We start from the raw sequence: 14,890 nt of genomic DNA on the forward strand, positions 1-14,890 counted from the left end.
GCTTTTAGAAATGTTCGTAGAAAGAGCATGCTCAATTGTATCTTAAAAGTTGTGAAATGTAGACACCAGAGGCTTGAGCTGCTGAAAGTTTGCTCGACATAAAAGAAAAGTGGAAGTCAGTCTTCTGGGGTAATTTTTGTCTCTCTGAATCTTTATGCAATGATCTAAATATGAAACAGATGAGGAGGTTTCACTAGTCTCTATTTCTAGTTCAGATGGAAGGGAATTGGCAATCAGACCATTGTTGAAACGATATCCGTTATATCAATAGACCGGAATCTTAAGTTAAACGTCCTTATCAAATTTATTTATTTGATTTTGGCAATCAGCTCAGAAATTCTGATTCGTATGCATAAACAAACGGGCGCACAATGTTTGCCCATGGTGACGCCTACTTCTTGTCCTATCCCCATATTTCACACAAATGAGGAACAATGAGGGACTCCAGCATTTCACATGTTGTTTTCTCAGTAAACTTCAGATGACATTTGCTTTCATTTGTAGCAAATTGCCCTGAACCTTTGAATACAGAGATGTATCTATATCTATGGTCACCACGTTTAGTGACAGATGTCCCATGGATCAAGGAATGAACTTACCAAATAAGTTTGTCTTGTGAGGTAGTGGTGTGCAAATTTGAAAAACGAAACGTTTAGACATAACTGAAATCTGAGTTTGTGAGTATCGACATGGTAATAATTCCTCTGGTCTCAAAACATTTCCGAGAATATAAACATATGTTATATCAGTGGAACAACTACAGTCATTTCAGGTGGTTCATCCCGTCTTTCGATAACAGGTGACTTGGTCAGAATGGGTGTATTCCAATTCTCTTTCCTCTTCTCCAGTTTGTGGATTCTATCAATGACAACATAACGCACTGACAATCCTCCATGAAAGACAGTCGAAAGGATCCTCTTCACCTCTGGCCTATTGTTTTCGCTTCTGCTTCGACAGATTCCATAATAATTTTAAAGTTGGGACCCCAATGGGTAGCTGTCTGTTCACGATATTTGGGCCATATTGGAATAACTGACGAGTGTGTTATGGTCAGCTGTGATTACATGACCAACAGGTTGGTAGCAGGTTGATGAGTCTTGGTAGCCACAAGTAGTGAAATTTACATTATGACCTGTCAAGTCCACGTTTTCCAACACGTATAATTGCACAGCTTGAATGAGACGGTGTTCGCACAGGAAAATGAAGCTCGATGGCTTCTGAAATTCGACATGCACGGACATATAAGAAACTGATTTTTTCTGAAAATATCACTTGGTTTAGAGCATCAGTTCCCATGTTTACACATGTCAAATTCAGGAACAAGCGGTATTATTTCCGATTTTAGTTGAGTCTGTTTCTTATTTGGTCAAAGGATTCAAGCATGATCGAGCAAGAGAACTATATCCTCTTGTTGATACTGATTTCTTTCAATGAAAAAGCGTATAGTATTGATCCAACTTACAGCCCCAGTGATTCCTGGAGGGGCAACACACCTGGAAAATCAAAGCAAACAACACAAGCAACTAAACCGGGATCTTTATTGATTGAAAAAACCCTATGTAACGGAATAAAGAAAATATGCAATGACATATATTTATATAAACAAGTGATTCATCACGTGTGTAAGTAATAAAAAAAATACAAATAAAAGAATCCAGATATTCTTGCTTGTCAAAACTCCTTTATCCACACAAGATCTATCGCCGTTGAACGGCTCTTCAGGTGTAATGAAAACTTTAATTTACATTGTAGTCATATCTTAACAGCGCACGACCCCTAAGACATTGGAGAATTAGAATACGCTACAATAAAACTCAACAGAAATATACTACATGACAATCGACTTGTCAATTTCAACAACTACAATGAAACGAGTAGAAGCTGTAAATTCTCATTTCACTTTGCGACATATACCTAGTGCATTGGAGGCACTGGGAATAAAGTTTGCATGTACTATAATGGTATCGTTCAGCAGTCAGTCAAAGTCATTAAGTTTGATGCGCTGAAGTCAATGTGTATTTCTAAAATACTGGGTCATCTGGAGAATTTAAGAATCTTTGTAAATGCTCAATTATAAATTGGATGTCGCTAGAACTGCAGCATGTTAATATGATTAGAGATTTTTGGTCACAACCGCATCTGTATTGTCCCCCTCCTCGGCTGGTGATGAAGATCCATCGTTATGAATACTAGGTGACCGCTCCCCTGTGTATCTGGCCACGAGGTTCTTGCCCTGAAACGATTGAAACCTACAGTGAGTGATTGAGTGAGAAGGGACACATGGACTGGATATGAATATGTACCCGTCCTGGGAATCGGACCGGTTCTTTTGCGTGACTAGAAAACTGATGACCCACCCCCTTTACAACCAATAAAGCTGAATAGGAGCCACTTTTGTGGAAAATTGTAACAGAAAATGTTCATTGGGCACCGGAACCTCAATTTCAAGCGTTCTATGAAGCGGAATCTGTTATCCTTGCTGGACAACTGGCATTATATTAAAGAGATGGGTGCCATATGTGTGCAGTTGCGTTTGTTGGGGAAAAAGTAAAAGTGTTATTCCCTCATCACATGTGCTGACACTATAAACATAATATATAAAGGTCCCCTCCTCATATTGAGAAACATGTGCCCGAGAAACATTAATTTCTTATGCACCCTACAGGTGTAATGATGGTGTACTTGAAATTAGTTTTGACCATGTTTGAGCATTGTAGCTACATTCGAATGGTAAATGGTGTGTGATTATATTGAGTCTATTTTTTATATGTTTAAAGCCACATTTATGTAAACAGTACTATACAGTTTCTCAGTCATAAATCTACCTTCTGATATACTTTTCCGACTGGAGGGCAGATTCTGGTCACATGGTCTTCCTGATGCCTCTCCAGAAGTCCCTTAGCTTCTTGTACCACTTCCGGGTTGACATCACCAGGCTCGAACCGTTCCAGTCGTGGCAATAACCCATCTGGTCCACTTCTCTTCAGCAGGCCTAGCATGTAGCTACTGTCCTACAACATACATTAAACACATCAGACAGAGGATAAGAAATGGATAATGTATTATGTTGGCCTTGGTCTGTGTTTGTGATGGGTGCCATCGGCGGGGCAGGATACGTTCACCTTTTCGCGAACACCTGGTATCATTATTATTTGAAAGTGATTCATAAACACATGCTCATGATATGTACTGATCAAGATTCGATTAAGTAATGATCAAGATTCGATTATGTACTGATCAAGACTCGATTTGTACTAACCGAAATGACATAGATGGAATATCACTGGATATTGCCTTAAACAACAGTCACTCACTATTATTTTAGATGAACATGTTACATGAATCACTTACATTTGAATACAACCTCAGAGGAATCTGAGACAAGTGAAACAAACATTTTAGTGCCAGCGATTACATCTGCAATACACTACTTAATTGAGGTACTGTCACTGTCATATTTGTTGTCAAACAGAATGTTAAGATAGACCAAACAACCGCAAAAAAACTTGCTCATTAACTGTGTATGGTGAAATATCAGCATAATATAGAATGGACACTTCCACTTCTTTTGCGTTTACCTGTAGGTTGAACCTGTTTTCTCCCAAAAGCAGGAATAAAGCAGTGAAAATGTCCTGGAGTGGAACGGTCAGTGTTCTTAAAGCTCTGATCTCGGCAACGTTTCTGTGGGTAACAGCTGACAGATGACGAGGCACAGAGTTGCGGTGGAGGAGGTTGTTCAGGGCCGACTCAGCTCTCTCAACATCAGGTTCCAACTTCTCCGCGACATCTGACGTCCGGGCTCGCCTTATCGCTTTCTCCAATTCATCACTTCGCTCCCTCATCAGAGCGTATCTCAGAGCTGTATACACATCGAGAAAATGTGTACATGTATGTAAACATATATGTTCTCTGTCACAATGTAAAACACATCTTATCCTGAAATGTTCTCTGATAGTCTGTGTGACCGTCCGTGGAGACATTTAACAAAAAGCAGATGCACATTGTAGCTGTCCTGCCCACTGCAGCTCACTGCTTGTATCTCGTCAAAGTACATATATCATTCGGAAATAATTGTTCTAGGAACATTTTCACACCCTTTAAGACAGCAGAATTTCAGGGAGAGGGATTTCCAGCTACGGGCACAAGAACATGCCTTCAAAGTATAATTTAAGAGCCTAAAATGGGGATCTGGTGGACAGGCCTTTTTACTAAGTATTGTGTGTCATCGTACTCCAACGGTTGGGGAGTTCATCAACTGGTAATGTTGATAACAGCATTAAACAAGAGACAATCACCACTACACTTTGAATCCCTGACATTCTGTATCCAGGTAACAGTGCAATTCGGTTATTCTATTCCATACAAACATCATATACATATTCGCCGTATACGTCAGTACCCTGCTCCTAAAGCGCCAACTCCTAGTAATATTGATAAGCACTCCCTACAAAGACCGAACATTTACATGACAGTCCAACTAGTGTCCAAAGGATTTGTAAATATATATAAATTAATAAAGAATATATAATTGCCTCTTATAGAAACAATTTTATTTCCATCGGCGTTTGAGCTAAGTTTTCCATTACGCCTCGATCTCTGAAAACATTTAACTCCTTGTGTATGGTTTTAATAAGCACCCATCTTTGTCATATTTCTAAGTGTCCAGGGGTATTATTACGGTGAATACGGTAAGCCTATTTTATTCCGTTGGTTGAATACTGATGTCGTTAAACTACGGCAAATAGACGAAAACATACATTCTTTGATTTCGATGCTCTCCAATGTCTCCTTTGCTTTGGTCAGATGTCCCTTGTCCTCCAGCTTCATCTTGTTGAATTTTGCAATGTATTCAATGATGTCGTCTTTTTTTCTCTCCCTCGTTGCCTCCTTCAGCTGTTGTCGGGTTAATCTCTCTGTGGCATTCTAGAAGCAAGCAACATACTGAGTCACATAACACTGAATTATTCAGAAAAGGAATTTGAAACAATGACTAAGATTTTATCAGTCTGCAGCCTCATTAAATAAAAGCGACAAAACCATTCCCATAGCCATAAGAAGTCTTTGCTAAAAGGGGACCGCCTCCGTGGTCTAATGGTAGAGCGTCCGCCTGGAGAGCGGAAGGTCCGGGGTTCGATCCCCAGCCGCGTCATACCAAAATACGTTAAAAGATGTACTTGTTGTACTAGATGGTCCTGTCTGGCGCTCGGCATTATATAAGGGGCTTAAACAAGGACTGGTCGGCTCGGAGTCAGTATACTGTGTCTGAGTGGGGTATTCATGTTAAACTGCGGCATGGTATCTCAGTGTGCTAGCACTATAAATCGGCATCAGTCCGGACTATAATACAAGCAGCCACACACACACACACACACACACATACACGTGCATGCACGTCGCTACATAAGTGCAATAATCTTGGACGCGACGTTAAACACCATTTCACCTCACCTTTGCTTAAAGGAGAGTCCGTTGTAGACTCTTACTGTCATAAGCATGACATATGAAGCACTATCAAACACTGATGTTACCAGGTGTTCCCGGTCATAAACAGTCCTACCTCTCTGTGACCCACTGGTCTCCTGTTGGCCTGGCCTGACTCGATGATGTAGTTGAGAACATTCTTTTGACCCGCACCCTCCTTGTCATTATCAATCACAAGGGCATACTCTCCATCATCGGGCCTCAATCTGATGTTGACGGTACCGTTGTGGAAGGATGTTGAGATGAACTGCTTCATCTTATTGTCAGGGAGACGGACATGCTTGAGGCGAGTTTTGATTTTCTGCTTCCCCTTTACGTTGAACGACACTTCGATGTTCTTCCCATCTTTTGATTCAATTATTCCGTCATTGTGAGATATGTTGTATATTCCTTCTGATCGTGCAGTGATACCTGGTCCCCACCCAATTGCTGGGGTCTCTGGTAGGGGTTCACAACCTGCCTTGCGTTGGTCACATATAAGCTGGAAGTCACAGATCCACGCGAACACCTTATCCTTTTTCCTGAACATTGAAAGTTTGTACGTACCTTCTATGGGAAAACGTACTCTAAACTTGACTTCTCCGTCGAGGTTTCTGTTAATCATTGCAACATACCTATCGGAGCCCTGTGCATCTGGAAACTCCTTGCCGGAGTCTTTCTTGTAGAACAATGTATACTTAAACTGGCCCTTCCACTTCTGTGCTCGGATGATAACGTCGCACTCCCCCATGTGAGATCTGATGGTTCCTTCTTGCCCAGATCTGAAGGAGAAACCAGTTTCTGTGAATGCTGGTCTGAGGAAAGGCAGCGCCATAAAGCGTTTAAAAGAAATGGGAGATCGCAGAAGCTGCCAGGGGTCTTCCTCTGGGCGACAGAAATAGATGAACACATCTGGATCCACGAGAAAGTAGCTGTCACTGAAGTCAGCAACGTGCTTCCTCTCACCATCACTCGCCTGCACATCTTCTGTTACTCTCTTCCCATCTTCCTCGACTTTTATCCAACCGGACACTTCTCTACCGATAACTGATATGAAGGCCCAGTTACAGTGTACAAACCTCCATCCTTCCGCAACATAAACAGCGTTCCATGTACTGTATCCTGTCACTTTGTCTCCCACCTCGTACTTGCCGGCCTTTGCACGCCCGTTCAGAATTACACAAGGGATTCCGGCCTCTCTGAAACGCATAGTGTTAAGTTCATATGGATTACACAGAACTTAAACCAGCCTGTTATTTACCATAAAACTCATGCTTTTTGCAAACTTATCTATAAGGCCTACCTGCATAGGATGGTAAATAGTTTAACATAGAGTGATGTATCTTCCTGAATTCCTTTTAGGAAAGCCTTGGGGGTATATGGATCTGATGCATCCGGGTACTTAGCGTCCAGAACGTTCTGGTTTCCAAGCCAGGAGAAAATGGCCCACACCTTCTGAACATCTGTTGTCAGACCGTCGGTGAGATGGCCCACTAGGGTGGGGAAGTCACACAGCTTCTCATCTGGTATCTGTGTATAACACAAACGTACGTTTAACAACACATGCTGGTAATATAGTTGGAATCCTACAATAGACACTGCTTTTACCAGGAATCTCTTATGATTATGGAAAGGTTTTTGTCACTTTTAGTTGTAAAAGGCGACTAACGGGATCGGTTGGTCAGGCTCGCTGACTTGGTTGATGCATGTCATCGATCCCAATTGCGTGGATCGATGCTCATGATGTCAATCACTGAATTATCTGGTCTAGACTCGATTATTTTACAGACCGCCGTCATATAGCTGGAATATTGCTGAGTGTGGCGTTAAACAACAAACAAACAAACAAACAAACACTTTTAGTTACGTCAATTTCAATATCTGTAATTCGTTTGTTAAATTAACTTACTAACGAAAAAGTTGTGACGGATCATAGATGTACATTACTGGCTTTTGGCAATCCATTACTGGATATTAGTATCAATAATTAGTATCATGGTATTTCGAGTTTGATGTGATATGTGAACAGTAATCACATTCAGGTGATAGTGGATTTTACAGATTCATATGAATTGTTTACAGTTCCATATACAACCTCAATTATGTCATCTGTGAAATCCTCAGGGTCAAACACGTCCTGTTTCCTTTGTATGGGCGGCACCGGGCGAGGGTAGTCCTTCACTAGATATGGGACGTCTTTGTTCTTGAAGAAAAATATCATGATAACAGGTATAGATACTTCTAAATACTTTCAATTGCCTTCGTAATGCCGTGAACTACCCAATTAGTGTAGAGTTATAGCGGAAGGTCGGTGGTTCAATTCCCTATCGCCTCATGCCAAAGTATGTTAATTTTGTACTTGTTGTCACCCTGCCTGGCGTTTGGCATTAGGGATATAAAACAAGGACTGGTCGGCTCGGAGTAAGTATAATGAGTTAGGCTGCCACACACAAACACACACAACACACAGAGACGCACGAACACAGACACACAGGGACACACACAGACACATTCAAATATACACACACACACACGCACACACATAGAAATCGTACATAGTGACGTACCTGTTGCCTGGCAACGACATCTCCCCCGTCGTCCATTGCTCTTCCCCTCCTCCTGCGGAGATATTCGAGACTGACAAGATTTCGACATTTTAAACAAGGCATGGACATTGTCAACCGTTGTCTTGGATGAAATCGACAACATCTTTCACCGGTAATGCTATACTGATTCATTGCAATAAACACGCTGCTCTGTTAATCTATTCCAGCAAATGTACATAGCACAAGGACCATGTTCCCCGTGCCAACCCCATCTTAAAACTAACATGAACACTTCCTGTTTTAGTTGATCAAGATACATGTAAAAGTAATTAATCACAGTCTGAAACGGAACAAAGTCTTACTTTGACTGAGTTTTAGCAGCAACAATAGCCGTTATTGTTTTCTTTGAAGTAGGCTACATTAATTTTCACCTCATGTGAGCTTTTCTCTCTCGGTTGACAGGTTCTCATGGCCATGTAGGTAGTTGGTAGGAACATTCATTGCCTGTGTGTAAACTGGGTAAAACTGTGTCACTTTATTTTTTAAATTAGTAATTAAATCAGCAATATTTTCCTGTCTATTTCAGAGAGGCAACATCAAGAACGTGAGTACCATTCCACGGCATCAGTGTAGACTACACTATTGCGATCATGCTAATGTAGTCACAGTCGCCGTCACCGTATCCCAAATGCGTGGATCGATGCTCATGATGTCAATCACCTATATTGTCTAGTCCAGACTTGATTATTTGCATACGGCTGTCATATATCTGGAATATTGCTGAGTGCGGCGTTAAACAGTAAATAAACAAACAAACGCACATGTACAGTCCAATACATCGAGACCACCATATTGATTACAATGCATCAACATTTCTATATTTGAAGCTTCATGTTTATTGCTTGTAAGTTCATGATCCTGAGTAGTGTATGAGTGAGTATGGTTTTACGCCGCTTTAAGCAATATTCCAGCAATATCACGGCGGGGACACCAGAAATGGGCTTCACACTTTGTATCCATGTCGGGAATCGAACCCGTGTCGTCGACTCGACGAGCGAATGCCACAAGGCTACCCGACCTCCCCTGATCCTGAATAAGCTTCAAGTTAATGCTTCATATATCAATTACATGTACGTCTCCCATACACTGAATATATATATTTCTGTTACGACCTGAAACAACTAGTACTGTATGTCGAGTAACCTGCACTTCGAAATAAGACGATTAATGACCATTCGGATCATGTAGGGATTGTGTTATACAATGCAGTTTACGCATGCGGCTACCAATGTAAATCATTGTGATAGAAGTGCAGTGCTTGTGATCGGGGTTAGTGCTATGTAACCTCGAAACATAGCATAACCTGTGGACCTCTACTTGGGACCTACGCTGGAGACCTGTGGTGGGAGCCTGCAGTGGGGTCCTGTACTAGGGATGTACACTGGGGATCAACACTTGGGACCTACACTGGGGACCTGTATTAGGGATCTGCACTGGGGACCTGTAGTGGGGACCAGTAGGGGGACTGGGGACCTGTAGGGGGACCTGCACTGGGGACCTGTAGTGGAGACCTGCAGTGAGAGCCTGCACGGGGGACCTGTATTAGGGATGTACACTGGGGATCAACACTTGGGACCTACACTGGGGACCTGTAGTGGGGACCTGCACTGACCTACACTGAGGACCTTCACTGGGGACCTGCACTGGGGACCTGTACTAGGGATCTGCACTGGGGACCTGTAGTGGGGACCTGTAGGGGGACTGGGGACCTGCACTGGGGACCTGTACTGGGGACCTGTAGGGGGATTTGGGACCTGCACCGGGGACCTGTAGGGGGATTTGGGACCTGCACTGGGGAGCTGTAGTGGGGACCTGTAGGGGGATCGGGGACCTGTACTGGGGAGCTGTAATGGGAACCTGTAGGGGGACTGGGGACCTGCACTAGGGACCTGTAGTGGGGACATGTATTTTGGACCTGTACCGGCGACCTGTAGTGGGGATCTGTAGTAGGACCCTGTACTGGGGACCTGTACTTGGGGACCTGTAGTGGGGACCTGTAGTGGGGACATGTAGTGGGACTGGGGACCTGCACTGGAGGCCTGTATTGGGGCCCTGTACTTGGGACCTGTACTGGGGACCTGTACTGGGGACCTGTAGTGGAGCCCTGTACTAGGGACCTGTACTGGGGACCTGTACTGGGGACCTGTAGTGGGGACCTGTAGTGGGGACCTGTAGTGAGGCCCTGTACTGGGGAACTGCACTGGGGACCTGTAGCGGGGCCCTGTACTTGGGAACTGCACTGGGACCGTATTGGGGCCCTGTACCAGGGAACTGCATTTGGGACCTGTACTGGGGCCCAGTAGTGGGGACCTGTACTGGGGAACTGCACTGGGACTGTAGTGGGGCCCTGTACTGGGGACCTGTACTGGGGACCTGTCGTGGGACTTGGGACCTGCACTAGGGACCTGTACTGGGGACCTGTAGTGGGGATCTGTAGTGGGGCCCTGTACTGGGGACCTGCACTAGGGACCTGTAGTGGGGACCTGTACTGGGGACCTTTAGTCGGGACCTGTACTGGGGACCTATAGTGGGGACATGTAGTGGGGACCTGTACTGGGGACCTGTAGGGGGACTGGGGACCTGCATTTGGGACCTGCACTGGGGACCTGTAGGGGGACTGCATGGGGACCTCTACTGGGGACCTGCACTGGGGACCTGCACTGGAGACCTGTACTGGGGACCTGTAGTGGGGACCTGTACTAGGGAACGAGAACGAGCTTGCACAAAAAGGCCCCATTGCCCCACGCTGGTGTGTTTGTTGTTAAACGCCGCATTCAGCAATATTCAAGCTATATGACGGCGGTTTATAAATAATCGAGTCTGGACCAGACAATTCAGTGACTGACACCACGAGCATCGATCCACTCAATTAGGCACGATGACATGCATCAACCAAGTCAGCGAGCCTGACCACCCGATCCCGTTAGTCGCCTCATGCGTTAAGCAATTCTAACCCGGAGATGGTCAGGAATCTTAGATGTGGATTGCGCTGTCAAAAGGATTGGCTTGCATGATTTACTTGAAAGAGTGGTCACCGAGGTAGACCAGTCCTCAGATCTGTCTGAATATCATAATACGTCATTGATCAATGTTCACCTGTGAATCACTGTTTTATCTGGTCTACTTCTGGGCTGCTTATGAGGTACCAGACAACACACAGTGCATGTCATCATGAGCAGGATTGATACTTCGATAATAATATATATCCTACTTCAGAGTTACTGAGGGCTTGTACACCTGGGGCTATAACGGATTAGTGTATGAGGTCTACATATTGATTGTATAAGTCATATGTTTGTCTGTGTCTCTTGAACGCACGTACACTCTCAGACAACTTTGTGTTGTACAAATGTTCAGCGTGTGTTTATGCTGTGATAAACATTTCTCAGAGCAAACAGTCCCGACTGAAAGAGTGCAAATAGTCCCGGCTGAAAGAGAGCAAATAGTCCCGGCTGAAAGGCGTTGACCGTGTCATGTTATACATAGACAACCATTGTGTGAACGTTTTCCATAACAGGACAACAAACTCTAATATAGCAGGAGTTTTCAAAGGTTACTAAATTAATTAATTCTAAAAACAAAAATGGCCCTATTTGATTAACTGGCTACAAGAAGTGACGTCATTACCGTTATGAGAGACACGCTTGGTGAAATTATTTATGACGTTCATTTATTTGATTTCCAGTCATCTTAGGCGCGGCAATTCGCTGTGACGTGTGACGTCCCCTAGGCGTCAATATTCCTACGATTGTGGGCTCGAATCCCATATCCTGCACAAATAGCATGTTTTTGATGCCCGACGAAGGCTACTAAGTGTTGCGTAATAGGTAAACCTATTTAATATTCCCTCTAATAAATTCAATCATGCTTTGCAAATCCTGCAATCGACCGAAATCTGCACGACAGTATAAGAACCGGATGTCGATATCGTTGCTCGATTTTGATTGGACTATGCAAAGACTCGTTAGTCCAGCCAAAATATAACTTTTAACTTATTTCCAGCCAAGTTCGGCATGGGCGGAAACTGGACTTTTATAGTCAGTTAACTCCCTTGCTTCGGGAAGATGGCAGAAATGAGCTTCACACATCGTGCCCATGTGGGGAATAGAACACGAGTCTTCAGCGTGAAGAGCGAACTCTGTAACCACCGCCCATGATAACTCACATATAGGGGAGAGGCAATCCCAGTTTTGCAATGAATGTCTACCTTTCTTGAAAACTATCTTTATTCCAGTATGTAATAGCAGCAACATCATTTTAGAATAGTTTGATAATGACTACCTATATTATATCCAGAACACATGGATATACATAATCTATTAAAACATCTTTTCTTAGTCACATTTAAAAACTTGTGATCATGTACAGAGTGTGTGGGTATCACAGTTGGAGTACTTGTGATCATGTGTGGGTATCACAGCTGGAGTACTTGTGACCATGCATACAGTCTAAGGGTATCACGGTGGGGGTACTTGTGATCATGTGTGGGTATCACAGTTGGAGTACTTGTGATCATGTGTGGGTATCACAGTTGGAGTACTTGTGATCATGCATACAGTCTTTGGGTATTACAGTTGGAGTACTTGTGATCATGTGTGGGTATCACAGTTGGAGTACTTGTGATCATGCATACAGTTTATGGGTATCAAAGTTGGAGTACTTGTGATCATATGTGGGTATCACAGTTGGAGTACTTGTGATCATGTGTGGGTATCACAGCTGGAGTACTTGTGATCATGCATACAGTCTAAGGGTATCACAGTTGGAGTACTTGTGATCATGTGTGGGTATCACAGCTGGAGTACTTGTGATCATGCATACAGTCTATGGGTATCACAGTTAGAGTACTTGTGATAATGCATACAGTCTAAGGGTATCACAGCTGGAGTACTTGTGATCATGCATACAGTCTAAGGGTATCACAGTTGGAGTACTTGTGATCATGTGTGGGTATCACAATTGGAGTACTTGTGATCATGTGTGGGTATCACAGTTAGAGTACTTGTGATCATGCATACAGTGTGTGGTTATCACAGACACAACTATACAACATTGGTTATTACCTTGAAGATGTGTTCCTATGCATTCTTAACAGGCGTACTAGTCACCCCCCCCCCCCCCCCCCCCCCCCCTCTGCCAAGTCTTACTGTAATGATATAGTCCCAAATGAAGCAAGTCTAGATTTTCCACAGGCTCTGAATCTCCCTTCTCAATGGGGCTCCTTTTCAATTTAAAGTTATAATATTTTCAGAGACTAAGCGTTAGTCGACGTCAGTTACTACGCGTAGCATATATACATATATAGGCGCAGCGTAAAGCATGAATAGGTTTTGCATGGTTCTATGAGTGTAGACAATGTGACGAGACTGTAATGTACACGGTGAGCATGAACTTACGGGGCACAACCATACCTTTAACATTACAAATATAGTCGTATCTTATAACATTGCTTGTGACAAGAATTACATCATGCAGCAGTACATTCTTTTTAAACATACTTAGCTATCGTAGTTCTTTTGTTCCGTCCTCTGGTAGTTTTAACACTGTATTAATCTTATGCTCGCCATGCATGAACTTCTCGTCGCATGACAATGGACGCGAAGGAACGGGTACTACTCAAAAGAAAAGAACACCCGATTCTTTCATATTGCTGTTGTTAATCTTTCATGACTGAAATAATCGGATGTTCTTTAACTTCTTTTGAGTAGTATATCTGGACATGTAATGTAACATTCACGGGGCTTCTCAAACAATAACCCGTTAACTACCAATCACTTAGTAGCACAGACAGATGCTACCTACGTACGCGGAAATATATTATCAATAAAATAACACCCTCCGCAGAAGAAATTGGTACCTTTTGGACAAAAGACACCCGTAGCCTCCCGCCTAACCCCGCTTACAATTCCCATTAAATGTAGAGAGTTATCGATATACAATAACTGAACATAGTTGTGTAGGTTTACTGTTATATCAGAGCATTTTGTTCTTTTCATAAATAGAGGTGACTAAACCTGCTCAGGTAAACGCACAGTTGTGACAGATAAATTTACATTATAAACAAAAGAAAACGTTGTGTTACTTACTGTGTCGAGAGATAGCGAATTTCTGTAGTCAAAATCTAAGATAACAAAACCCTGCAAATACCCACGCTGTGTTGATAGGATCTTGATGCAAGGGTTACTTTGGGGCATGATAAATGCATGTCAGTCGGTATAATCTGCTCGAGTAACGTTTGTTGGTATGCCACCCTGACCCCGTCGCTCAACAACGCAACCAGCGACAGACATATAGTCAGGCATGAACCACTTGAATAAAACGTCTTCACGTTTTCGCTTAGTGGGGCAATGTAACGGTAAAACTGTTATATCACATGGCCCTTGACAGGCATTTAGAAGTGGGTAGAATTTGAACACATGAACCTTCGTATGGATAACAACTTCTATATTCTTTGTATGGAAAACAAATGATATACTCTTTCTTTGGAAAGCAACTTCTATGTTCTTTTTATGGATAGCAACTTCTTTATTCTTTGTGTGGATAAGAACTTCCATACTCTTTACATATAGATATCAACTTCTATATTCTTTATACGGATAAGAACTTCTATGTTCTTTCTATGGACAACAACTTCTATATCCTTTATATGGATACGAATTTCTATACTCTTTGCATAGATATCAACTTCTATATCCTTTATATGGATAAGAACTTCTATATTCTTTCTACGGACAACAACTTCTATATCCTTAATATGGATACGAATTTCTATACTCTTTGCATAGATAGCAACTTCTATATTCTTTTTATGGATAAGAGCTTCT

At 42.8% G+C, this 14,890-nt stretch overlaps 2 protein-coding genes across 2 annotated transcripts; both read right to left on the reverse strand.

Moving 5' to 3' along the window:
* Positions 1–1,526: 1,526 nt before the first annotated feature.
* LOC125378609 (hillarin-like) lies at positions 1,527–14,379 on the reverse strand. Its single transcript, XM_048394315.1, has 9 exons — positions 14,153–14,379; positions 8,028–8,079; positions 7,556–7,663; positions 6,764–6,990; positions 5,558–6,659; positions 4,758–4,923; positions 3,579–3,859; positions 2,826–3,011; positions 1,527–2,233 (listed from the first exon to the last, which is right to left on the reverse strand). Exons 2-9 carry the CDS (start codon positions 8,061–8,063, stop codon positions 2,114–2,116), a joined length of 2,226 nt encoding a protein of 741 aa, XP_048250272.1. The 5' UTR covers positions 8,064–8,079; positions 14,153–14,379; the 3' UTR covers positions 1,527–2,113.
* Positions 9,694–10,803, reverse strand: LOC125384498 (repetitive proline-rich cell wall protein-like). The gene has a single exon (XM_048403974.1). It carries the CDS (start codon positions 10,801–10,803, stop codon positions 9,694–9,696), a length of 1,110 nt encoding a protein of 369 aa, XP_048259931.1.
* Positions 14,380–14,890: the final 511 nt, after the last annotated feature.

Source organism: Haliotis rufescens, unplaced genomic scaffold (genome assembly GCF_023055435.1).
Source record: "Haliotis rufescens isolate VD_foot unplaced genomic scaffold, xgHalRufe1.0.p SCAF_1, whole genome shotgun sequence".
NCBI classification, from domain to species: Eukaryota; Metazoa; Mollusca; class Gastropoda; order Lepetellida; family Haliotidae; genus Haliotis; species Haliotis rufescens.